The sequence below is a fragment of the Sander vitreus genome, chromosome 5, assembly GCF_031162955.1.
Source record: "Sander vitreus isolate 19-12246 chromosome 5, sanVit1, whole genome shotgun sequence".
NCBI classification, from domain to species: Eukaryota; Metazoa; Chordata; class Actinopteri; order Perciformes; family Percidae; genus Sander; species Sander vitreus.
This window is the reverse complement of record NC_135859.1, coordinates 34,453,560-34,481,422: the sequence shown is the minus strand read 5'-3', so window position 1 is coordinate 34,481,422 and position 27,863 is coordinate 34,453,560. Positions and strand designations below refer to the sequence as shown.

Sequence of the window (27,863 nt, the reverse complement as noted above, 5' to 3'; positions counted from 1 at the left end):
ACCCCATGTAGGCTGAGTCCTTGGCAGCGGCCCGGGGTTTGAATCTGACCTACGGCCCTTTGCTACGTGTCCTCCCCCATCTCTCTCCCACCTTTCCTGCCTATCCACTGTCACTAAATCTATCTCTTCTAAATATTGGGTGGGGGCAGAGGGGGGTACGAGTATGTACAAGTTTGAAAGTTTGATAACAATGCCCTACTTCTTATTCAGGATGTGTGTGCTTTGCTAAGAAGCTTCTGTACTCGCTCCAGGCTATTTACACGCTGTATACTTAGTACGTTACATGAAGTATGATGTGTGCAGAACAGTATGTTCAAATTGTGAGAGGTTGTTGCCTAAGCTCATTTTATTATTTTGTAACTTCTTGATTTTACTTATTGTTGGGTAATTTCTTGACAGTTATACCGACCTTATACACCAAACGACTTTTTCAAAGCGATTTCATGAAATCATTTGAGTCTTACCCCCTTTTTTCTATTTCTATTTTTGACAACATATGAAAAAAATATCTAAAAATCAACAGATTTAAGTTTTAAAAAACTACACATGGTCAGTTAATAAAATATGATGCAAAGTTCTTGAATAAATATATTTTTTTGTGTTACTCTGTGCAGCACTTTGACTTAACTACGTAATAGAGTAGTTTTAATACGTGTACTTCCTCCCAAGGCCATTTGCCTGTCAGTCTTAATATTTCCTCAAACAACTGGTAAACCATATTCGAGGAACCAGTAAGGAAGTTGGAGCCGTCCTTATGAGAAAGGAGAGTTTTACGAGTTCCCTATAGTAATAGTAAAAAAACAGATGCTGCCTGATAAGGAGACCAAACCTACTTATCTAATCGAGCAGGACTATGCGATTAAACTTTTGTCAAACCCATTCAAAAACAGAGACAAGTAGGCATGCACAGCAGCAGCTCAGTAAAGTGTCAAAGGAATCTACCACCGGAAACTTTTCATTGGCCGCCTCAAACCAAGAGCCCGCCCCGTTGTTGAGTATCCTGGAAATGATTGGTCCATATTTATCGAGCCACGCCTCCAGCTGTGGACGTCACAGGGGCGCTGGAACTCCAGTAAGTAGAGATGATGTTGTGGCTATCCATGCCGCCGATGCTGCAGACACCTCTCTGAGTGTTACCTTGTACAGAAGACCAACGGGGGGGGAAGAGCTCTCCACGCATGGAGTTGAGCTCGGACCCGGCGGTGGCAACACTGGAGATGTCGCAGACCAAAAGCAAAGACGATGAGCCTTTCGGTAGTGACGGCGGCGACTACGAGAGCTTGCCACCTCATGTCTCAGTGGCGACCCACATGACAGCAGGAGCCGTGGCTGGCATACTGGAGCACACGGTGATGTACCCCGTGGACTCTGTCAAGGTAATGTACACAGAGGCTGCGTAGCGACACATCACACAACGGTTCATTCACTTATTAGCCACAGAACGTTGCTAACGGTGCAAACGGCAGGCTAACGACCGTTAGCTATAGAATGTCCCAACTGCCCATCCTTAGTTAGCATAGCTGATTAAAACACGACAGCCGGGCTGCTTCGACTGAACAAACTAGTTGAGCAGGCTAGCGTAACGTTGCATTAAACCGGAATAAAAACCGAGCTAAACCGAGCAACAGTTTTACTATTTCTCGTAGTTCCTTCTCGGTGTAACCTAACTTTGCTAACAATGCTACTGAACGTCCAGTGTCACCTTAATTTACCCAAAGTCACATCTCAGCAAGGTTACAGCGAAGTTCTCTCTTTTTATATCAGATCAGTTAACTCGTTGCTGGGTAACCACGTTTCCATGTTAACTCAGGTTTTTTTTTTTTCATACAGTGTAACGACTTGAGTTACCCAGAAAAATAATAATAATAATAAGTTTATCTAATATAAGTTGGCACCTTTTAGAGGACAAAGTCACAAAGTGTTTCACAAGAGTGAACGTGTTAAAAATGAGACCAACAAACAGTAGAAAGAGAAAGCAACAAAAAGGCATCAAATAAAAACAGTAAAGCTTAAAAACAGCTTGTTAGATGTGAATATTTTCTAGTTTCTTCTCTCCTCTGTGACAGTAAACTGACATTTTTGGGTTGTGGGAAAAACAAGACATTTGAGGACATCATCTTGGGCTTTTTGCTAATTACAGCTTCTCATTTGTGAGTTTTTTTTTTTTATAATTGCAAACTGAATGTCTTTGGGTTTTGGACAGTTAGTTGTCACCTTTGCTCCTGGAAATTGGGTGAGTCTGTTAAACTAGTTAAACTGCAACTCACTTTAATGATTATTTTCATTTGTTGATGATGATGATTTTCTGGATGGATGGATTAGATTCAACTTTATTGTCATTGTGTAAAGTACAAGTACAAAGACAACGAAATGCAGTTTGCATCCAACCAGAAGTGCAAAAAAAGCAGAAAAGTGCAATGTGATATACAAGTACAGACAGGTGGTGCATATGCAGGACAAGAAATATATTGCAGTGTTATAAGAGCAGAATAAATATGGCTATGTAATATGAACAATGTATGAACAACATGTACAGATATGTGTAATGTAGTATCAGTGACATTATACTATTAGTAAGAATATTATAGATATATGCAGTGTATTAGCAGAATATATAATAATAAAAACAGAATAAATATGGATATACTGAATGAACCATATAGACAGATGTGCAGTGTGGTAACATTATAAGAGTATTAAGAATAAGTGTATGTGCAGGATGAATAGTATGAAGAGCAGTAAAATATGGCTATGTATATAAGTTGTTTAGTCTCTAAAAGGTCAGAAAATGGTGAAAAATGTGGATCAGTGTTTCCCAAAAAGCCCAAGATGACGTCCTCAGATGTCTTGTTTTGTCCCCAACTCAAAGATGTTCAGTTTACTGTCACAGAGGAGAGAAGACACTAGAACATGTTCACATTTAACGAGCTGACATCAGAGAATTTTTGACTTTTTTTTTTATATATTTAAAAAAAAGACTCGATAAACGATTATCAAAATAGCTGGCGTCGGTCTAATTAGGGTTGCTCTCACACCTGCCTCGTTTGGTCCATTTAAAACAAATCCTGGAGCGTTTGCTTGGATAGACCGGTTTGTTTGGGCTGGTGTGAAAGCTCAGACGACTCTGGTCCGCTTGAAAACAGGCATCTTGGTTCGAGTTCCAGGTGAACTAGAGTTCAGTTCACTTCAGGTGAGAACGTGATCCGACCCAAATGCAGCAAGTAAACCAAAAACGGAGCATTTACTAGCCTGCGATTTCAACCCTGCACACAATTTACAGACTTCTATATGATTTAAGGGACGCTTACTTTCAGATCCATTCCATAAGCTGTTCTGAGCACACATCGCTGGGCGTCTGTGTGACCTCATCAGTCTGTATGACGTCATCAGTCTGTGTGACATCATCATCATCTCTCGCTCTCCTTCACACGCTGTCAGTGTCAGCTGCTCACATTGTTCGCCGCCTTCTAAAATATTAGAAACACTTAAAGCAGATCCAGAAAACCCAAAACATTATAAATAGAGATGCACCGATTACAACTTTCTAGGCTGATTTTGATTTCCGATTTTCTTTGAGTTAGGCCAGCCGATACCGATTTTAGCCGATTCCGATTTCATTTTTTTCTAACCTCTTTACAGCACACACAAATATTTATTTTCTATCTTTTCTTTAATAGAACATGTTTTGAACAGATGATGGATCACACACCATTTTCCCACACTCCTGGTGTGGGAAACTCACACACATCTAAAGAGCAACGTTAGAACCATTTCCTTCTTTTCACGTCCAATATCCAACTAAAAAAATGTGATTTTGGTTTTTGGTGTCGTCCCTCCACGCTCTACTCTTTCCTTGCAGGTGTTGCATATTGCAAACTTGTTATCTTCTGCACACACGCTGAAGAATCTCCAAACAGCTGACATGTTGCAGGTTAATTCACGAGGTTCTCTACATGTGCGAGAATAGCGCGGACACACGCTTCACACCGCGAGCGGGTACGCGCGACACACGGCGGAAAAGTTGAGAGAAAGGAAAAAGAGACCGTGCTGTCGCGTCCGTGTGTGCGTGCGTCCTTGAGAACTGTATAACTTCTGTTGTCAGTTAATTGTAGCGTTGACCGGCATGAAATCGGCATATGTCAGACTGACCTGCCGGTCGCCGGTCATGGCCGAGCACGTGAAAACTGGCCAATTCCGGTCACCGGCCGGTCTGTCGGTGCATCTCTAGTTATAAATATAAATTTGGTGTTGGTCCATTATTTTCTGAGACCAGAGGAGACAATGTTCCAACTTCACACACCGAATTGCACCGAGTCCAAGTGCCCTCAGTCATCGATACATATTTGCAGCTCTAAAGTCTCTCTGGAGTCAAACCCGAGGCCAAGTCTGAGCTAGAGATGGTCCGATACCATTTTTTGCTTCCCGATACCGATTCTGATACCTGAACTTGCGCATCGGCCGATACCGAGTACCGATCCGATACCAGTGTGTCATATATTTCATTATGTTTTAACAGCTGTGTACTACTATCTCTGTATGGATGATATAATGTATAACAGCTGTATACTACTATCCCTGTATAGATGATATAATGTATAACAGCTGTATACTACTATCCCTGTATAGATGATATGATGTATAACAGCTGTATACTACTATCCCTGTATAGATGATATGATGTATAACAGCTGTATACTACTATCCCTGTATAGATGATATGATGTATAACAGCTGTATACTACTATCCCTGTATAGATGATATGATGTATAACAGCTGTATACTACTATCCCTGTATAGATGATATGATGTATAACAGCTGTATACTACTATCCCTGTATCCCCACGCTTTCTTTTATTCTGCAGTTTGACAGTCAGTCATAACGGAAAAATAACATAAACTACTTTAACGGCGATTTTCTTTAGGGCTTTATTACGTGGTATCGGATCGGTGCATAAACTCTAGTACTTCCCGATACCAATACCAGCGTTTTAGGCAGTATCGGAGGAGATACCGATACTGGTATCGGTATCAGCTCATCTCTAGTCTGAGTTAGAGTCGAACACCCCTCTCTGTAATCTCTCAAACAGAGACAATCATTTCTCTTTTTTTATTGCACTATTTGCACATTAACACTGTACATTTGATCTTTTATATATTATTACTGTATATTTGTTTTTAATATATATGTTAAAGTATGGATAATATATGTTGTTTGTATATCTGGAGTTGTAGCAAAAATAATTTCCCCCTGGGATTATTAAAGTATTTCTGATTCTGATATTTTTACACAGAAAAGCAAAGGTGCACGGTCGACGGGAAGACAACACAAAGGTTAATCACGTTATGTTAACGATACGCTCGATTCACGATTTTAAGAACACGATAGTCACGATATTTTTACACAATGAGCTGCAGACAAATGACTGAAAAATATTCCTTTTATTAGGGGTGCACGATTCAGAAAATGTCACGATTCAATATCGATTTTTAGGCTCAAGCTTTTTAGCTTTTAGGCTTTTTTTTTTTGCACACCCCTACCTTTTATATCTATAAACTGTGCAAAACAACAGATGTTTTTAGACATCTAAAACAAATCCCACATCCAAAATAATTAAATAAATAGAAAAATACCTCTTAACCTAAGAGGTATTTAACCTAAAGTACATTACGCTATAGGACGTTTGGAACGATGCATCGTGCATCGGTTAAAAATCTATATGAACGTGTAAAGATTACAACCGGTTGAGATATTAAAAAAATGAATCGCAGTGCAGTTTTTAAACATCCGGGAGCGTGAGCTACTTTACGTTCCACTTGTTTGACTTCAGACGTCACTACGTGTTCTTTTAACGTCAAAATAACGCGTTAACTTCGATTAATTAATCTGAGAAAAAATAACACGTTAAAAAAAGTAACGCAGATTAATCCATTCCATATTGACGTTTGCATACAGACGAAAATCTGGTGCCACTGATATGTCTGCTCTTCTCTCTGATGCTCTGAAACAGACGTTACAGGAAACACAAACCCCGCTGCATGTGACACTAGTTAACACTATACTCAACAGCAGCTAACGTTAGCCTACCGCTAGCTAGTAGCTGGATTAAACACGGTTAAAATGCTGACAGCTAACGCTAAACGGTGTAAAGTGTGACTGTGTTTTACTGTAGAGGATTCAACACCGGGATGTAACAATCTGCAGCTGCCGTCGGAGAAACAACACAGACGGTGCGTTCAATGAAACTGGTAAACTACAGCCTCGTGGTGCATTTGAAGTTATTGTAAATGTCCTTTTCCTATCTGGTTGTTGTTTTTGTCGTTCAACAGCAATTTACTAGTGAAATTAGTTATTGTTATTGTTATACATTATTATTAAACATTTAATTTTGACCATATGGCCTTAGCAATAAACAAGCCGTTCTTTAATGTCACCAACTGTTGTTTAGTACCTTTTTTTTTTCCTTTTCTTTTTTTCCTTTCTTAAAAAGTATCGGTTCAGGCACCGTTACTTATGTATGTGATTAATTAATCACAGAGTATGTAATTAATTAGATTACATTTTTTAATCAATTGACAGCCCTAATTTATTTAAAGAGATATGTTTCTATCTCAACCGGTTGTAATCGTTACACATTCACATTCTTTTGTTTTTAACCGGTTCTCGATGCATCGTTACATCCCTGTTACTTTATATGACCGCTGTTCAAAAATCAAATCAATTAGTTCGTTAATGAGCCATCTGGAAGTTAAAGCCTGTTGTTAAAGTTCATGTTCAGTGACTGAATTAAATGATTGGTTAGCTTTGAGCTTTGTTAAAAATTGGCCGGTGTCTGCAAAAGCAAATCACCAACTGTTGGTTTTAAAATAAGAACTTTGCCCCTACAATCCTCCTCTTCTGCTCAGCTATTGTTTTCGAACAATGTACTTTTTGTTTTGATTATTCAGCACGCTGCCCTCACAGTAATCCTGACGTGGAACAGGCAAACTTCATTAACAAACTGCACGGGAAAAAAAAAAAGACATTATATGCTCTTTGTTTCAGAGTCATAGTCTTTCTAAATGAACCGTCTTTTATTACACAAACCACTGCTGCCATTTCCTCTTGAGGTTTCCAAGGTTTCACAAGAACCTTCTAGCTGTGGGCGCTCCTTCAGTTTGATCCGTGCGTGTCTCGAGGTTACAAAGAACCGGTTTTGGCATTTCAGTGAATCTAAACTGATGTAAGAATTAAGCACGGTTTCCTATTTGATCCTTTTTTTTTATATTCCTGACAGTTGCAATGAACAGTAAACAGTAGAGTAGGGCGGCTGCGTATTGGGGCTAGTTCGATCGTAGTATCGATCGGTGCATAGACTCACGTAATCGCCGGTACCACCATTTTAGCCGGTACCACCATTTTAGCCGGTATCGGAGGCATTTGCGTTAATGGTATCGGAAACAACTCTAGTTTTTAACTTGGTTTAGTGGGTAGTCACATAGACGTAAAAAACTGGACTTTTTCCGAAGTTCTTTTGTTCCTTTTCAAGGATTTTCTGGAAAAAAACGTACTTTTATGGTGCCTTTTTTTTGACAATTTTTTCGAGGCACTTGCTGCCTTTTTTAAAAGTTTTTTTGGCAATTTCTTTCGGGGGTTTTGTCTCCTTTTTCGAGTTCTTTTTTTCAACTATTCTATTTTTTTTTTTGTCTCTTTTTTTTTAAATACATGCAGACATGTCCCGGGACCTCCCTAGATAGTTGGAGATCTCAACCCCCACAATGTTGAACCCAAAGTTAGGCCCTTGGGTAGTCGTACCAATCAACTTGTATGTTTCAACCTGGCAGTAAAGCAGGACTCGGGGGAGTAGCCCGTGATAATGGAAGGAGGGGATCTTATCGCTGTTGTGCACATTTTGAGTCCGCCCGGCGCAGTAAAGGTTGTGTGTCTGCCGAAGGGTTGATTAGTAAACCGCCACAGAGGCGGGACTGCTGAAGATGTGTACTGTAGATGGTGGAGGTGTTTCCTTTTTTTAGTATGCTAAAATGGTTTTGTAACCGTCGTTGGACGGTGACATTGATAACGTCTTCATGCAGACTTTGCTCATGTTTAATTTGGTGCTATTATTACCTGTTTCACATTTGAAAATGTTTGAAATGTTTATTTGCAAATAAATCACGGATAAAACGCTAGCTACAGGATCCTATCACATCGTCACATGTTCAAATAGACATTGGACATTCAGAGTGTCCACGGGCTCTAAAAAATGATCGGCTTATCGGAAGTTTATACGGTACCACAAGGTTTATTTCAACTGACAGTATAAAATAAATAAACAAACGGGACACAACTTTTCTTTCGCTTCTCTGATTCGTTCCGTTTTGTTGTCTCTATTTCTTCATTTACACGGTTACTCTCGGTTACGGTGGTGCACTCCATAGGGTTTGTCACGTAGTGGACTCGTGTACTAACGTGCAAGTGGCACGGTAACTGGCCAATGAAACATGATCATTACAGCGTTTCAAGCTCTAAATCAAACACAACTAAGCCACACAGCCAACGGACGGGACGCAGCGCTCCACAAAATAAACTAAATATTGCATACTTATCACGACACTTTCAATATAATATTGTGCAACGTGATATCGCGATAACGATATTGAGTCGATATATCACCCACCCCTACTTTATATAAAAATGGCTGCTGCTTTGACCATTCTGCTACGTTGATTTGAATGGAAATGGCCTTTCTATCTATTTTATTTCTGTGGGCGTCACATTGTTCTGTTCTGTAAGTGCTTGGCAGCGGCGATGTGCGTCTCTTGTGTGGCAGCTCTTTGTTTACTCAACCATGCCAAGTTATCTGGACACCACAAAGCATGTTTTTATTTGCAAAGAGATGTGGCGCTGGCTCAGGAGACAGGCCGAGTCTATCTTCCCCAGCGTGTTCCCATGGGTTTCCTTCCTCCGGCTTAACAATAAAATATCAATTACATATCCGCTTGATACAGATTTGGGATCTTGGGGCACACAGAACTTGGTAGCACAGTTTAAGTTTGCATGATTACATTTAATGCACTACAGATCACATTGTTCTGTTGAAGGCAGAGACAAAAGTGTGTTTTCTTTATATTCAGGTCAACGGACAGAGTCTCTAGAGATAATGTGAAGGATATATTAAGCTGGGTACAAAGCAACCCGCAGACAGTTCAAACTGCATCCTTGGACTGTGCTCTTTTTTTTTTTGTGATAACTTTCTAAATGCCTGATGACATCTCATGCACTTAAAATCTAAAATAGGTTTGTCTTCAGTAACCAAATGCCTAATACTCAAAGTTTATAGAAAGAACATATTGTTAAGTTATAGTAAAGCTTAAACGGCTATAATGAAGCTACTGTTATATTGGGAAATATTGTGTTTATGTTAAAAAAATCTAACATGACTTGTTTGTTGGTCTGTGAAAGCTAGATGTGAATGTTGGACACATTATTTGCACAAGAGCTGCAAAGATGAATCGATTAGCTGTCAACTATTAAATAATCGGCAACTATTTTGATAATAGATTAATCGGTTCAAGTTATTTTTTATGAAAAATTCTCTGATGTCAGCTTGTTAAATGTGAGTGTTTTCTAGTGTCTTCTCTCCTCTGTGACAGTAAACTGAATATCTTTGAGTTGGGGACAAAACAAGACGTTTGAGGACGTCGTCTTGGGCTTTTTGGGAAACACTGATCCACATTTTTCACCATTTTCTGACATTTAAGAGACCAAACAACTAATCCATTAATCCAGAAAATAATCAACAATGAAAATAACCGTTACAGTAGTTGAAGACCTGACTCAGAGTCACAGTCATGCACAGCCCCAGGTTTAGTACTTCAGCAAATGATAAACAATGGTTTAACTATCTGTCTTCATTTTTTCCAGACCAGGATGCAGAGCCTGCAGCCAGACCCAAATGCACAGTACAAGGGTGTGTATCAGGCTCTGAAAAGGATCATGCAGACGGAGGGCCTCCTCAGACCCCTGAGGGGCCTCAACATCACCATGATGGGAGCGGGACCCGCACACGCGCTCTACTTCGCCTGCTACGAACGGGTCAAACGCTCACTGAGTGACGCCATGCATAGTGGAGGCAACAGCAATTTAGCCAATGGTACGTAAATCCCATACACTGTAAAAAAAAAAAAATATATATATATATATATAAAAACAAAAAATGTATCCTGGGATTCATTTAAACTTTAATTTGTTTGTAAAATGTGGAATTGTTCAGGCGTACGTCTCAGCCGTGACGTCACCCGTTGGATTGTGGACTTTTGAAGCCTCGAATGTCGCCATCTTGGTTGTTTGAAACCTTACGAGAGGGTGGAGCTGGGGACGCGTCTAAGCCAGTGTTGTTTATGGTTGCTAAGCTAAACGCTAAAGAGGGAAAGTTTCCATGTCCGTATGTGTAGTAGCCTACACAGAGCTGGTGGTGAATCTGCAGACTTACCTTAAAGGTGCTCTAAGAGATGTTGTATTGATAGTATTTTTAAAACAAAACGAGGCTAGCTCGCCCCTCCCTCCTCCTCATCCCGTCCCCTCCCCCTCCCTTCCACGCACTAAACCCCCCCCACCCCACCCCACCCCAAAATCCTTCTTGTCGGTTATTGGCTGGAACACTGTTTGTTATGTTTGGTGGTGCAGGTTGGCCAGTTTGTTATTGTTGCCATTTGTGGAGCCTGGGCTGTCTACAGAGACCGCATTGTTTTTTATAGCGTGTTCAGGGGACAAGCAGCTTGCGGATAGTGAGGAGATGTTTGCTGTATGTTACAAAAAATGTTGTAGCCTAAAAAAACGTGTGACTTTGCTTAGAGCACCTTTAAGTTCCCAGCTAACTCCTTAAATGGAAATTAAATAGAATGCAGCTTTAAGGAGCTTCAGCATTGGATCCCTTTTCAGACCTGGAAGCTAAGTACATTATTTTTAACAGTCTAGGATTTCCACGTCCCAACACGAATCACTTGATCGTCAACAGCTTTTTTTACCTCTAGGCTAAGATTAAAGTCCCGGAGGAGTGTAGTTAGGATGAGTCATTTTTTTTGCCATATCCTGATAAACATTTACCCTAACCTCTACTAAAATAAAAGCTCATCTGAAACGAATGAATGTGATTAAAAAAACACTTTATGCAATTTTTTCAGACCTGAAAAGATATTGTTTGTTTTAACAAGTTCAGACCTGAAACTATGTGTTTGTTTTAACAGGTTTAGCAGGTAGCGTTGCTACGGTTCTCCACGATGCAATCATGAACCCGGCTGAAGGTAAGAAAAAAAAGATTTCATTGTGCCCTTTTTTAAAGAATAAAGTTCACTATATTCTATGATTTCACTATTGTCAACAAATCCCTTCAAAGGAAAACAGCCAACAATAAATCCTGCTAACAAGTATTCTCTGTGTACCTGATGCTTCGTAGACTGTATTCCTCTGTACCGTACAGCTCCCATTGTTAACTTCTCATCTTTGACCTTAAAGGAGAATTACGGTCGATTCCAACACGTAGCTCTGTTGTTCGGAAATTTGGAGTGCTGTCAGTAGCGAGAAAAACGAAAACAATCGGTGCTGCCTACACCGTGTTATCCTCCTGCTAGCGTTAGCACCCAACAGGCTGAAACAGGGCACGTTTTAAACATGCTTTTAGCCGTGACTGCAGTAGGTGTGACAGAAAGGCAAAATAAACGAGGTATGGATTAACACAACTTTTATGCATTTCTGTCACATCTACTGCAGTCCAATTTGCTGTGTTCCCTCAGAAGGAATCACTGCACATGGGTAGGCACTTGTAATGACATTTCAAACATGTTTAGAGGCTAAGAACACGTTTAAAGCCTGTTGGGTGCTAACTGTAGCAGGGGGATAACACGGTGTAGGCAGCACCGATTGTTTTCATTTTTCTTGCTACTGACAGCACTCCAAAATGCAACCTAGTAGTGAAAGTCCCCGAGTCAAACTTTGGTTTAAAAGCATAATTAGGACAGAAGCGCCACTTTTAAGATCGGAAAAAATAGTGATTTTGATGCTATCATAGTAGTGGTCCTAGCACTCCCATTCAAAAGGCCGTTTGACTGAAGATGCTAATTATGCTTTTAAACCAAAGTTTGACTCGGGTACTTTCACAAAAACACCCATGGTTGCATTTTGGCGAGAGTTAGGCCTACGCTTTAAGTGCAAAGTATAAAATTGGATCGAACAAATATGACATGTATGTGGTGAAACATGCTAACACGGCTACTTGTGTCCTTCCATGGCTCAGTGGTGAAGCAGAGGATGCAAATGTACAACTCGCCATATCGAGGGCTTTGGGACTGCCTTAAAACGGTAACGCGCACCGAGGGAATCGGAGCCTTCTACCGCAGCTACAGCACACAGCTGACCATGAACATCCCCTTCCAGGCCGTTCACTTTATCACCTACGAGCTGATGCAGGAGCAGCTCAACCCGCACAGACATTACTACCCCAGCAGCCACATCGTGTCGGGGGCAGCGGCCGGAGCCATTTCCGCGGCAATAACCACGCCGCTCGACGTCTGTAAAACTCTGCTCAACACGCAAGAGAACATGGCGCTCAACTCGGTGAACATCAGCGGACACTTGTCAGGAATGGCTAACGCCTTCAGGACCGTGTACCGGCTCGGCGGTTTGGCGGCTTTCTTCAAAGGGGCCCAAGCCCGCGTTATATACCAGATGCCCTCCACGGCCATCGCCTGGTCGGTGTACGAGTTCTTCAAGTACTTCCTGACAAAGCAGCGGCTGGAACAGGAGGCGAGACGGGTGTAAATGGAAAGTGTGTTTGGGGGAAAAAACAAACTACGCCTTGACTGGAACTGACGGAGGAAGACTTGAACCTGACGCTGTGTCTCTGTTTGAGGAAATAACATCAGTTATTGTCTCACAGGGAAGTCGTCTTTGTAAAGGTGTGGCAGGGAATGCCTCTCCTTATTGTTCACTTACCTAAATGTGTGTGTGTGTGTGTGTGTATGTAATCAAGGTAAGTAACGTTGCACAACCAGGATATGCAACAGAGATGACTCATCTTTAAAAGGACAGATAAACATAGAAGAGTTGTCCTCTCCTTCCTCCTCCGCTCCACAAACCCAACTCTCTTTTCTACGTGTGGAGAGAGTATAATGAAGTTGTCTTGAATGACGCTTATCGTTCTAAATATTGGAACTTTTTTTATTTATTTTGTTAGCTTTCAGAGCTTGTATTTTTACGGATGTGGAAGAAACACAGTGCTGTTTGTTTTTATTTCATTGTGTATTTATGAAAAACCTGTTATATTACAACCCATTCCTCTTTACTCCGTGACGAATGCAACACTTGCGCTTTCCAAGTGCCTCATAAATATTTAATGCTGCTTTAGCTTTTCTTCTCTCCTCTCTTTTGCCCTCTGGTTTGTGTAAATAAGAACGATCCAGCACTCTGCTCTTGCTACAGCACCACCATTTATTGAAGAAACTAACGTTTCCGCCCCCTCTTCATCGAGAGTATTTCAAATGTGGGCCAAAACGTTCATTTCTTCAGTAAACGTTGAGGCTTCAGCAAGAGCCGAATGCGAGATCTTCCTTTCTTCAAGTCTGTGATATATAGAAGAATTGTGACAATCCTTATTTCCATGTTTCGTTCATTCTAGCACATTTCCTGCTGAAGATACAAATCTTACGGCGGATTTCCACCAACTGCGGAACGAGGTGCGGATCGGCTCCGCTGCGTGTCGGCTCTATGCTCCGCCGTCCTTCAATACCCAACCAGGTCCGTATTTGTTGCGGAACGGCTGCGGCCATGACTGACCGCTGAAGTCACGAGGACCCACGAGTTCACGAATTCACGTATGATCGCGCGATATAACAGGATGTAGTTTCTATAAACAGAACCACAAAACCAACAACAGTTTGTTTCAGGCCTCTTTTCGCCCATTATGACGTTTTCACGGTGTAGTGCAGGGAAATATGATTGGCCGTGAGCACGGTGTATTTTATTTTGAAAATTAACCGGGTGTTTTATTTTGTTTCTGTGCTCGACTTCCTGTCCCGCACAATCTGCCGTGTGCTGAAATGCTGCGGAGCTCTCCGGTGTCCGCCAATGACTCCGCGGCAGTTCCGCAGTTGGTGGAAATTGGAGGTTATAGTTGCTCTTTACATCATATCAAATCTGAACTTCAAACAAATCTGCTGTTTCAAGTTTTATCTCTGCGTCAAATTGTCAAATGCCAGTCTGCAGAAAGTCTATTTTTATGTTAGCTTTTTTTTTTTTTTATTATTTTGCTTTAAGTGCAAATTGCGAGAGCTTCTTTCTCTCTCAGTAACAAGGTGACGAAACCGTAATGGTTCAGTTATCGGCCTTGTTAAAGCAAACAATGCTTCTGAATCACGCACAATAATGGGCTCGTTTTAAATAATCTGCCCTGTTACATGTTACAGAAAGAAAGGCAGCTTCTGTTTATATGTATTCAAAAACATGAATATATACAGTATTTTGAGAGTCACTATTTCTGAGAAACGATATTATGCAGGTCCAAAAGGTGGCTCAAATAAGACGGACGGAGGCCATTTTCTCAACCTTCTCTACATATTGATCCTTAATCAAAATGTTTATATATATATATATATATATATATACATACATACATACATACATACAAAACATTTTCAGAGTATATCATTGAGCGAAACTTAAAGTGCAGACTTTCTGTGATCTGAAATGTAGCACCAAGACTTTTATTTTGAAACTGAGGGCACTCTGTGACCGTGGGACCAGTAGAAGCAAATCAGCTGGTAAACAGTCCACGTTATTTCTTTTTATTTCCACTCATCCTGTTGTAGTTTCACATTTCCTGTGTGCTTACTGCTCTCTCCAACCTCTCGGCTGTTTTCCATTCGGTAGTCAAGAAGACATTCCTTCATATATTGATGCAATCCAGCAAGCAGCCGCCAGATTTATTTGTTTTTAATTATGGAGTTTATTTATTTTGTTCTTCTTCGTTCCTTCCAGATTCCAGTTGTCTCACAAACCCTTGAGCCATAGATTCATTGTGCTTGTACAGTAGGGTCATTTTTAACATACCAAAGACATGCGTCGTCGTATTCTATGCATCTTTCTTTTCACTTGTAATTATGATGCCATTTTTCTGGCTTCTATGAACTGTCCCGCCCTGTAGTTTCCACCCAGAGATTGGGTACCCAGCCCTAGTTTTTTTTTTTTTCAACATGTTTGGTAAAATAACACGGTGACCTACTTTTGATTGACTGATATATTTAACCCTCCTGTTGTCTTGTTGTTTTGATCCAGAATGTTTCTATATCAGAAATCTGGGATTCTTTCAACCAAAGAGTCAAGAAAAAATAACGTAAAATAAATGATCAGTCCACTACTTTCATTGAATTTGGGTGTTTTATTCAATTTTATAGCATTTGCAAAAACAATGATAAAAGAACATTGAAAAAAGTGACAAAAAAGTTGGAAAAAAACAACAAAGCCAAAAAAAGCGCAGAAAAACTGACAAAAAAACATCAGGAAAAGTGACAAACATCCAGATAATGGACGACGGGAAGACAACACAAGGGTTAATATAACTGCCCATGTGATATGGATCTCACATGAATAAGATGTTTTCTCAGCTTGAATATAAAAGTGACACTAATTAGCGTACATGAATTAGCGTACATTAATTAGCGTACATTAATTAGTGTACATTAATTGCATTATTCCTGCAGTCAGCACTGCTTCTCCCCCCCATAATGTCTTCGAGGTGTCGAATCATAATTCCCAAACTGTGTCTAAGTACTTTTAACGTGTCATGTTTCTAATAAATGCTCACATTTTAAAGGAGACATAACAGCTGATTTCCATAATGTAAATAAAAGTGTAATGCTGATTACGCACAAGTGATTTAAATATGAGAGTTTGTTGTCATGTCCATAATGGGAATGCTTGAAAGTATGATGATGATGATGCAAATATGAAATGATTGTGATAATGCTGCTACAGTTTGTAACACTGGAGCTGAAATAAAATGCTAGTGAGGAATGCTGTGTGTGTGTTATTGTGTGTTTTGTCTCTAAATCTAAACTGAACTAAATCAGGATTTGTTTTGATACTCTTATGTCAGATGTGACATATTGGTAGAACAAATTTGTGACCTAATAAATTCCCATCTAAGCTCTGGCACACCTTCAACCTGAGAGATGTCAAATCAGCTGGAAAAAACGCCTGTATGAGGCTTTAAAGTTAGTATCCTGCAGGAGTTATACAGCTCCAGTAGAGGGTGATATAGTACACACACACACACACACACAGACACACAGTGAGTATTCTCCAGTAGAGGGTGGTATAGTATACACACACACACACACACACACACACACACACACACACACACACACACACACACACACACACACGCGCAGTGAGTATTCTCCAGTAGAGGGTGGTATAGTATACACACACACACACACACACACACACACAGTGAGTATTCTCCAGTAGAGGGCGGTATAGTATCCCAAAGGTTGTCTTTACACACACACACACACACACACACACACACACACACACACACACACACAGTGAGTATCCTCCAGTAGAGGGCGGTATAGTATCATAAAGTTAGTCTCCGTCTTCACCAGTGACTGTAAAACATCTTCACACACACACACACACACACACACACACACACACGCACACGCACATGCCAATCCCAATCCCCACAGGCAGAGATGAAACTGAAATGTCATAATACGGGGGGGCAACATGTCCAATCATAGTGGTCACACAATACCCATGTTTACTCATTAATTCAAACATTATTTATACTCGAGAGATCATTGAGGGGCACCCCCATTTACAATGACATTTGAGTGGGTTTAATCAGTACTTTAATTTAACTGTAATTAAAAACTACAAGTTGCTCCAAATATTGAAGAAAATACATATTCTTCCAGGGACTATTTCGCAGCAAGTAAATGTCAATCAGTAAAGTTTCAGAAGGTCAATGTTTTTGAGTTATGGTTAATTGAAAATATTGAAAAAGAAATAAATATTGTATATTGTTTATTGAATGAACGACCCTTCGGAGCGTTTTTGGGGGAGGACAGCCTTAATATCGTATGTGGCGTTTTCTTTTGCGGGGTGCAAATGTTTCACCAAAACAACTTCCTCCCTGAGACTCAAGGTTTGTTGGAGATGAGCTGCGCCTCGCCTGTAAAGTGGACGAGAGCAGGCGGCAGCAGCCGGGGGCGGTGACAAAAATCTGTGGTCAAGTCGGACAGTTTACAGCTGTTTCCTGCAGCCTTCAGGCTGAACAGGAAGTCACAGAAACACTGTGGTCCGATTCTGATTTAATAAAATGTTTAATCAGACCCATATATCAGCTCCTACACAGTCTCCAGTTGTTTTAATTATGACAGAGTAGCTGTCACAATGCTCTACATGTGATCTGTTGCTGATTTACACTGTAGATGATCCGTAATCTGAACAGATTTAGTCTCTCTGACTTCGTAACGTAACTATCAGCCACACAACATGTAGTTTGTACAGAATAAGCCTTTAAATCAGACAAATAGCAGTTAAAATCCCTCCAATTCAAAATAAAAGAGAGTTTATATAAAACATCATCATGTTGAGTCGATTCTGAACCAATCAGCTGTCAGATCAGCTGAGAGGCCGGCGTTTCCCAGCATGCCCTGGGTCCGCCTGGGTCTTGCAGCTGGTGAAAAGCAGCTGCGCTGCCTGCGTCTCAAACCTGCGGCCGCCTTGATCTCGTGAGGTCATCGTTGCCCACGTATCATGACGTCAGAGCGAGTCGGGATCAAGTCGGACACAAATCTAACCGGCATGCATTGGGCGGTGAACGATTCTGGGCAGACCTGTCTCATCTCGAACGAGCCTTATATTTTGCGTCCGGATCTTACCGCCACTCAAGACGATTGTGTTTGGTTTAAAGAAATGCGACCAACCCAGAGTGTTTTTTTCCCCTCCTATCCCAGAATGCATCAGTGGTGTAGCCAGACCCGGCAGACCTTACTCCACAGCACCATGGAGATAGAGCTGGCAATGAGAGACTATTGAGATGCAGACAGTGCAGAGCTTTATTTCAAACAACATGCCTCAGGACACGTACACTTGTGCTGTAACGTTGTTGTCTCTGGTGTGTTTAGTTTTCGCCCTTCTCTGTGAGCAAGTTGTTTATCTGAAGCGCACAATGAACGCTCCTCCGTCCTTGTCATACTGTTCTCTAATCACTTTAATCTGAAGTAAACTGTCCCACTACTTTACATCTTTATCCCGCAGATAACAACAGTGGAAAATGACTCTTCTCTCTCTGTATGCGTGTCTTTTTCTTCCTGTTGCATGCCGCTTGCAGCCGCACAATCAACGTTAACCATCGGACAAGCAGCTGATGGGAGAAAAAAGGCAGCTGCTCTACTGGTAGCTTGAAACATGAGGGATCCAGTTACACTCTCCGAGGAAGTTTACTAGTGTTCCCATGTGAAAAGATCAGGGCTGTTTTAAACCTCCTTATCAACTCCCAACAAATTTGTCAGACAGTCACGGCATATTGGAGTACTGACAAAGGCTGTCTTTGTGGTCGGGTTTGCTTCTCCTCCTCATCTGTTATGAAGATCTGCTTGTTTTTCAAAGCCTCATTGGCCACCTTGAAGAGCATGATGACGGCTCCACGACCACACTGCCTCTCACAATCAGATCCCTAAATGTATAGACAAAGAAGATAAACTTCTTCTTAACGCTGTGTGTCTTTTGGCATTTACCTGCTTCCCATATCCCAGAAAATCTTTATGTAGCCATGTACAAAATCTATCATCCAAGAATAGAGAGGCGCGTTTTTCCATCACAAGGTACCTGCTTGACTCGACTCAACTCGACTTTTTTGGTTTTCCATTATGATAAAAAGTCCCTGGTACCTGCCAACAGGGACTTTTTTTTAGTATCACCTCCGTCGAGGTTCCAAGCGAGCTGAGGCGATACCAAAAGGTGATGTGAAAACCTGCAGACTACTGACAGCATAGGCGCCGATTTATGTTTTCCTCCGTGGGTGGTCACGGCGCACGCCCTTAAAAAAAAGTGCATTTCAGAACGTTAGGAAATGGACAGCGGCACGAACACACACTATTAAATTGATAATAAAGCTGTAAAGTAGGCTAGCTTTCAACTCAGGACAGCGCTGCTTCTCACAAATACAGATAGGACTGGAGATGAGAAGTTGAACTGACACGTAACCGTGTACGGTAGTGAACAGGGAGAGACAAATAATTACAAATGACATGATCCCGTTTGAATTGAGCCATGAATTAGACATATGATGGTCGTCGATTTAAAAGATATTTTTGCAACTGAAGAAAGTCTGTTTGTCATAAAACTGTGGAAGTATAAGTCTGTGAAAATATGTAATTAGAAAGACTACACACTTCAAAGTAGCATGGGTGACGTTTTGCTGAAGCTACAATGTCTGATTGTTTGGTACGGGGACGTAAAGTTACTCACATGAGCATCTTCTTCGCTCTTCTTCGCTTCTTGGCTGATAAAAAAGACGATGGGAACAACCCATCTGGTCAGATAAAGTTACCTGTGTTATGGAACAGAGCTAAGCTAGCTAGCTAGTAAGCCGAGCATCAAGTAAGGTGACGTATTGTGTGAGACGAGAGATGTAGTTCACTGAGCGGTTTCACACAAAACTCAGTGGTACTACGACAAACCTACGACAAACTGAGACTTTCTTCAATTGCAAAATTATCTTTTAAACTGACGAACATCATATGTGTAATTCATGGCTCAATTCAAACCGGGTTTGTGTGGTATTGTACGCAACCGCTGGCTGGCTTAACTGTCACGTGACCGGCCATCACGTGACAGTTAAGTTTAGCGTTCTTTACAGTTACATTTAGCCGCCACAAGGTGACTGTGAGCCAGGTACAGAGCACCGTGAGTGACGGTCGTTTCAACAGCCGTTGTAGTTGAGTTTAGCCGACAAACATGGCCGTATCTACCATTCATCAATGGTATTGAGGACACCCCCTCCCCCTCCCCCTCTCCCCACCCACTAAAAAAAGGTGATTTAACTGCCTAAAATAAACTTGTAAACGCCAAGATATGACTTGTTCCTCTGTCTGATCATCATCACCGTCCGTCATTGCTTGTCACGGTGGGTGACTGAGTGGGCGGTGAAGTGGATTATCTTTGGTCTACGCGTTTGTTTTTGGGTATAGTGTCAACTAGTCTCACATTTGAAGATACTTATATACAATAGTTGCTCTCCTAATGTCTTAAAAATAAAAAAAATAAAAAATTGGACCTCGGTATTGTTTAAATCCTGATTACGGGCCTGCCGAGAGAAGGTGACCGTCATGCGGCAAAGACAGTTAAAGCTATAGTGCGTAGTTTCTGTCTCCCCCATGAGGATTTCTAATGGGGGGTCCACATGATGCAAGCATTGATCAAGCACCCCCGCCCCTCCTCCTCCACGCAGCTGCTAGTAGCCAAGGAGGACACGGAGGATTAAAAAAACATGACGGACTCTTCAGAAGAGGTCATTATCTTCACTCGAGTTTCTGCGCGGGAAAGTCTCCAGACGCCACAATCTTCTGAACATAGTCATACTGAGAAATACAAAGAGAGTTGTGTGGAGCTGATAGTCTTAATTAGCTTTGTAGCAACTCATTTGGCGATGGCTTGAATGTAACGGACGTTCATTAATATCAAAAAGTAACACACTAAAACTTTAGTGTCTTTTTCCTGTCTTGACGTTCCAACAAAATCAACAGGTTCGAAGTCTTGGTAGTAAAATCTTCTAGTCTTTGACTAAAAACTCAGTGACATTATGACATTATGAGTGTCTTTAGATGTGAGATGGTCGTCTGGTAGACACAACTCTCACATGATTTGACATGAACTGTCTGATTGTCTCCCCTGTTTGAAAGCCCTGAGCTTTTTGACCTATCCATTTTCCCCCCCAGAATAAGGTCCCATGGTGTCCACCTGAAGGGGAGGGACTTCTCTATAGAGGAGCTAAGGCAGTAATGCTTTTTATACACTCCTCCTCACTGCTTTTCTTCCTTCACTTGCTTTAAATCCAGTTAATCCAGAGAGGCAGAGGCAGAGACAGATTTAGAGCCACTCCTTAAGCCATCTGAGGCATCCAGACAAGAGGATGTTGTTTTTAAGGCTTCTGTATTTGTGAATCAATGTACCGTGTCGCTTTGGGTCAGCGGAAGTGCAGGTATTACAAAAGCCAAGTGCAAAAATAATAGTTGTCCTCCTAACCTTCGGCTTCACCCTTCAACAAGCTCCTTTATCTGATGAGCGTGTTTGTGTACGGCCTGAGACACTGAGAGACGCTCAGAGATACTGTCAGATTTCAGAACGCCGTCAAAACAGATGCTATCTGCCCTCTTCATGTCTAATTACCTGTTTACTCCAAGGGCCTCGAACAAACGGTGCTGTTTATAAGAAATCACTTTAGTTTGAGGAAATCGTTAAGATTCAAGATCTACATTGGATTGTTTCTTTTTAGCGTTTACATTTGGAGATATCCAATAATATGTTCAACTTTCTGCTCACATCAATCTCGAGATTACGGTTGCAAATAGCGTTTATGATCGATTAATCTGTTGATTATTTTCTGGATTACTGGATTAGTTGTTCGGTCTCTAAAATGTCAGAAAATGGTGAAAAATGTGGATCAGTGTTTCCCAAAAAGCCCAAGATGACGTCCTCAGATGTCTCGTTCTGTCCACAACTCATATTCAGTTTCCTGTCACAGAGGAGAGAAGAAACTAGAACATATTCACATTTAACGAGCTGACAGCAGAGACGTTTTGACTTTTTTTTCACAACTAATGACTTAAACCGATTAATCAATTATCAGAATATTTGCCGATTCATTTAATAGTTGACAACTAATCGATTAATCTTTGCAGCTTTACTTCCTTATACTTACTTAGTTTTTTATATATTTCTTTTAATTAATCCCCAGTGGGGAAATTACAATTTACTATTTATATTATTACACACTACACACAGGCCTGAAATACACACACACATGCTCAGGTCCTTTTACACACGTGTGTGTGTGTGTGTGTGTGTGTGTGTGTGTGTGTGTGTTATGCACAAATGGAGAGATGTAGATGTAGTGAGTGGGCTGCGACTGCTGGACAAGCGCCTTGAGCAGTTGGGGGGGGGTGTTGCCTTGCTCAAGGGCACCTTGGCAGTGCCCAGGAGGTGAACTGACACCTCTCCGGTTCCCAACCCAACTCCCTACGGACTGAGCTACTACCACCCCAAATTGTGCTACCAGATATCTACTGAAACCACTCGAACGATAAGCGAAGGAAATTCCAATCCAACAATGTACGTAAAATAGACGTTAGAGTGACCAGATCTAGACGGTCTGATTTTGAGGTAAAGTCCCTAAAACAACCAACAGTTGAGTTAAGGAAAAGTGAAACTGTCCTTTCCTGGAAAACGCTCCCAGGCGTCGTTTGTTCAAGCAGCAATTACGACTTATATTTACCCTTCTAGCGGCTGCACCCTTTAGCGGCCGTGGTAGTTATGACGGGAGCAAAGCAGGAAGAAAGGTAATCACAGGACTTTCAGTAGATTGACGTTTCACGGCGCTGTGCCGGCTCCAAAAAACGGAAGAAACAACTAAAGCAAAAGCTCTCCGTCTGGCCTGCGTATCACACGATCCTACGCCGCGTGTGCGCAGCAGGTGTAGCTGGTTAAAACATACATTCCGCTGCACATACGCTCCGCTAACGGTCCGCATATAATGCGCGTTCAATGTAGCCAAAGCATTAAGCCTTAAACACGTTCTGCGTCACGTGCGTAACCTTCAAGAAGTGACGCAACGTCTGATTTGAACCCAAACCACAAGTTTGGTTGTAGTTTTTGTGCGTCAACATAACCAAACTGTGACTGTGTCACAACATTAACGACCGTAAAAAGCGACCGTTACCGATGTTTTCTGGTTTAGACATAAGGTCATATTTCTGCCAGCCAATTGCTGCTAATTTATGAAACGCTCCCGTGGGTCATATTAGAGGGCAGGAACAAACGACTGATATCGTCGTGTGGTTTGAAAACTCCACAGAAAGACTGAAAGAGTTGAGGAGAATGTGGAGACAAACGGATGAAAGATAAATAACTGTTCTGTTGCATTTGGGTATAAGACAAATCCCCCTGAGGGCAGCGTCTTCACAAAGTCAGACAGGTTACAACTCTCCCTCTATCAATCCCATCAGTCCTCTGCTCGCACTTTGGTTATGTTACAACAAACTTACCCTCCTTAAATACTTAAAGCCCTAAATCCTGCATGGCATCTTATCAGCGCTGTACTGAGTCAGAAAACCAACCTGCATGGAGCTACAGAAAACTCACAGGTCTCTTAGGTCACATTGTTCAGCTTTTATATAAATATAACTCTTCTTTTCCATTTAAGGAAACGATAGAAATCTCTTAAAGCAGGGTTCCTTAACGTTTTTTAAGTCAACAGAGAGAGACGGAACAGGGACCCCCTACTACATACATTGTATGAAATTAAGTTGCATATTAAACTTGGCCTACAATAATGTGTAGCGCGGCCTAAAGCCTTTATACATTAATATACCTTTGTAGTGCATAGAATACTAAGCTATTAAAATATTTGTTGGCATGGTTTTATCAATTATGTTATCAAAAACAAATAGGAAATATTTGACCCTGTTATGTAGGGTTGGGTATGGTTTGGATTTTTACGATTCCGATTCCTAAACCGATATTTTTAAAACGATTTTAAAACGAACAATATATTAACATTTACTAGCTAATGGTAGACTTCAGAGACAGTGTGATATTTTTACCTCCGTTTCGGAGCGACAGAGGGAAAATATTTCAGTCGACACATTAAGGCGCTGACACACCGAGCCGATAATCGGCAGTCGGACAGTCTGGCGAGGTCGGTGACTCGAGTCTGTTTGGTGTGTTCCGTGCCGTCGTCCGTCGGAGGAGCCGTCGGCCTTCATTTTGGCCGACCTGACTTGCTGGGTCAGAGGGCGGGCAGTCGGACTCAGTGACCAATCTGATTGGTGGAGCGCTAACCCGGAAATGACGAGCGGGATGAGCGCCTCTCAAAATCTGACGAAAATCTTTTAAACTGACCTTTGTTGATCTGAAATGAAGACAGATTCAGCAACTGCACGGCCTATTTCTCGCTTAAAATGTTTTCAGAAACACGTTTCAGTGAACTATCTTTGTAAAATACGATATTGTATTTCGAACAAGCCGCCATTATTGGTCAGCTGGAGAAGCCGCGTTCGTCATTTCCGGTTTTCATTTTTTGTATTACGTCTCGCGCACGCACAGAACGTACGCTCAAGTCGGCGTTGCTTCGGTGTGTTCCGAGGCACTTTTTGGACCGACGGGAGCCGACTGATCAGTCCGACTGCCTTTTCTGACGACGGTCAGCCGTCGGGTTGGTGTGTCAGGGCCTTACCCCGGCGGAAAACGGAGTTTCCCTCCCCCGGTTAACTGACCTAGATAACTCCTTTAGTAATCAGGGTATTCCTGCATGTATTTACTTTTTTAAACGTCGAAAGCGAGCATCAAAAGCATCGAAAGAGGGCGTTGAGCATCAAAAGCGAACGTTGAAAACGTGCGTCTAAATCAAGCTTTAAAAAAACCTAGTGACGAAAGCACCAAAAAACTTTTAAAAAGACATATACTGGGGTGACCTCTAGCTCACCCAGTAGGAGCGTGCACCCCATGTAGGCTGAGTCCTTTGCAGCGGCCAGGGTTCAAATCCGACCTACAGCCCTTTGCTGCGTGTCATCCCCCATCACCTTTCCTGTCTGTCCGCTGTCAGTATCAAATAAAGGGAAAAGCCCCAAAAAATTATCTTTAAAAAAAAAGACACTTTATATTTTAGGGTATATGTTAAAGTACAGTTTAGTTTACTTGCTATTTGCGTCTATATACTATTTGTTTCTTTTCCAATCATGCCCAGGGACTACAGGTGGAAATTAGCAATTGTTGCTATAACCTGGCCCAAGACATATTCTCTTGTTTAACAAGTTTAATGTTTATTTGTGCATTGTCCCTGTTTCAAATAAATCAATTTCCATACGTTTTGTTCTTTCATATCTTCTCCTATATGTTCCTATTGTTCTTCGAATATATTATTTAGCATTTCTTATGAACTAAACTGAGTCATTTTAAACTAAATGTCTGCAGTTTCTTCCCCATGACGTGAGCTCCAGAAAGCCGTGGAGCGTGTTTATCTCCACGTGATCGGGTCAGGGGCTTTTTAAAGGAATCACATCTCATTCTTCAGCCCTCATTTACAATCTCACCCTCATCTCTGTTTCGTCTTATCTTCTTTTGTACTTGTACTGTATTATCAGAGTTTAACTCCACACCGATAGTTTAAATGTCTCCAGTATGAACTGCCAGTATTATAGTGTTACTCTTTTATACCCAACTAGCTGATTCACATAACTCATTGTTACATACATAGTTTAATATGTTGTATTATCATCTAACAATGAGCTAAAGTTCATTGTGTACTTGTCTATAAAACTGTAACTAAAGATTATTTTCATTGCCGATTAATCTGTTGATTGTTTTCTGGATGGCGATTAATTTGGTGCAGTAAGTGATTCTGCACAAAGATAGTTGATATTTGAACTCAACTGCCAATCAAATACAACCCCCTCCTTCATTAACTCCACCCCCCAGATTCACGGACAGAGAACTATTGGCCAGCACCAAAGCCAGTCTACGGAAAGCCGTTCCACTCCCTATTCAGCCCCATTGTACCTACTTTGGTTGCAGTTCCTCCAGAGTTCCACTGGGGGTGATCACGGTCCAGTGCTAAATGAATGGGACTCTATGGAGCTAGACGGCTAAATGTGTCTCTTTCGCCTGATTGTCGTTGAGAAATCTCAGATTTGATTGTAGTTTTTGCAAGTTCAACATGGATTATAAGTCGAAAGTTAAATGAACGAGTACTTATGCCCTTTCGATTTCTTACAGGTTGAGTCATTGTTGCCCATAACACGCTAGCATTCTGCTAATGAATGCTGATTGGTCAGTGAAGGACTGATTACGATCGGAGATCACGCTTGACGGCATCCGAAGCAGAACCAGAATGTCAGAGTGAATATTTCGGGGTGGTCTTTAAAACATTAGCAAACCTCTTTCTAGCACGTGTATTAACAGGGAGAGACTAACCTGTCAGCTGTGTTGTATTAACAGAGAGAGTCTAACCTGTCAGCTGTATTGTATTAACAGAGAGAGTCTAACCTGTCAGCTGTGTTGTATTAACAGAGAGAGTCTAACCTGTCAGCTGTGTTGTATTAACAGAGAGAGTCTAACCTGTCAGCTGTGTTGTATTAACAGAGAGAGTCTAACCTGTCAGCTGTGTTGTATTAACAGGGAGAGTCTAACCTGTCAGCTGTGTTGTATTAACAGGTAGAGGCTAACCTGTCAGCTGTGTTGTATTAACAGAGAGAGTCTAACCTGTCAGCTGTGTTGTATTAACAGGTAGAGGCTAACCTGTCAGCTGTGTTGTCGATGCTTCGAGAGAACAAAGGAAGCGACGCAGAGCTTGCCGTAAAGCAGTATCTCTGGCCTTAGCCTCCTCTTTCGAATGCAACATTCAAATTACTAGACAAAAAATGATATCCTGAGAAAAGTGGATTTTGAGGGGTATAGCTCCATAGAGTCCCATTCATTCTGCACTGGCCTGTGAGCGCCCCCTATATGGATCAAGAGTGGAACTGCAACCAGTTCAGAAGCCGGAAGTAACGAGGGAGTGGAACTTTTTCCCATATTAGAAATTCTTTGCAGGCACATTCAAATGCCTGCAATTTGCAGGCACATTCAAATCCCCCCCCCCCTCCTGCCCCTACCATCAACTCTCGCTGCTCGCTGCCTGTTGCCGACTGGATGGAATAGTGTTTTGTGGCTCTTGCACTCCTTTCTGTTTGTTTTCTATTTACACAGCCAGGGCTGTGGATTAAAGGGTAACTACAGTTTTTTTCAACTTGATTGATGGGAACAACAATCTCTGACATTAGTCCAGTATTAAGTGAGATCACTGCAGTCGGCAGCGGTGAAACAAGCTACAATGTAAGTTAATAGGACAATTGTGCAGCTTGTATTTACGTTCACAAAAGTGCTCGTTGACAGGCCGCTGACAGGCTCAGATTATTATTCTAAGTGTCTGACAACATTATGGAAAGGATTTCTAAGGAGGTCGACCTTTCTGGTAAAGAGTAAGATCCTTTTTTTAAACATAAAAACATCCACAAAATTGCGTTCGCTAAACCCACCAGACTCCATGTAAATAAACAGTAATTTAAGCATCGTAAAACACACTTAATTCAAAGTCGACAGAAACAAAATAAAACCATGAAAAGCCGTTTTGGCTCGTCTTTCCACTTTTCCAACCATCACAACGCTAGTTTTGGTTGAAATAAACGCATAGTTTACTGATTTATATGTGAAAATATGTTGGCTCTATACACGCTAAAAGTATTGCTTTTTTAAATGGAGTCTGGTGTGTTTAGCGCTAGCGACTTCAGAGCTGTTTCTGGTTAAACAGAAAGGTCTCAAAGAGGTTTTAAAGGTCTATCTCTGAAGGGATCCTTTCCATAATGTTGTCAGACACTTAGAATATTAATCTGAGCCTGTCTGTGGCAAAACGAGCACTTTTATGAAGGTAAAAACAAGCTGGACAATTGCCCTATCAACTTACATGGTAACTTGTTTCACCGCTGCCGACTGCACCGATCTTGCTTAATACTGGACCAATGTATTATTTGTATTTTTTAACACAGAGCTTTGAAGACAAG

At 41.4% G+C, this 27,863-nt stretch overlaps 1 protein-coding gene across 1 annotated transcript; it reads left to right on the top strand.

Annotated features, from left to right (window-relative positions):
* The first annotated feature begins 832 nt into the window (after window positions 1–832).
* slc25a37 (solute carrier family 25 member 37) lies at window positions 833–16,044 on the top strand. Its single transcript, XM_078251624.1, has 4 exons — window positions 833–1,376; window positions 9,904–10,132; window positions 11,226–11,282; window positions 12,272–16,044. The coding sequence occupies exons 1-4, from the start codon at window positions 1,179–1,181 to the stop codon at window positions 12,793–12,795; spliced, it is 1,008 nt and encodes a 335-aa protein (XP_078107750.1). The 5' UTR covers window positions 833–1,178; the 3' UTR covers window positions 12,796–16,044.
* Window positions 16,045–27,863: the final 11,819 nt, after the last annotated feature.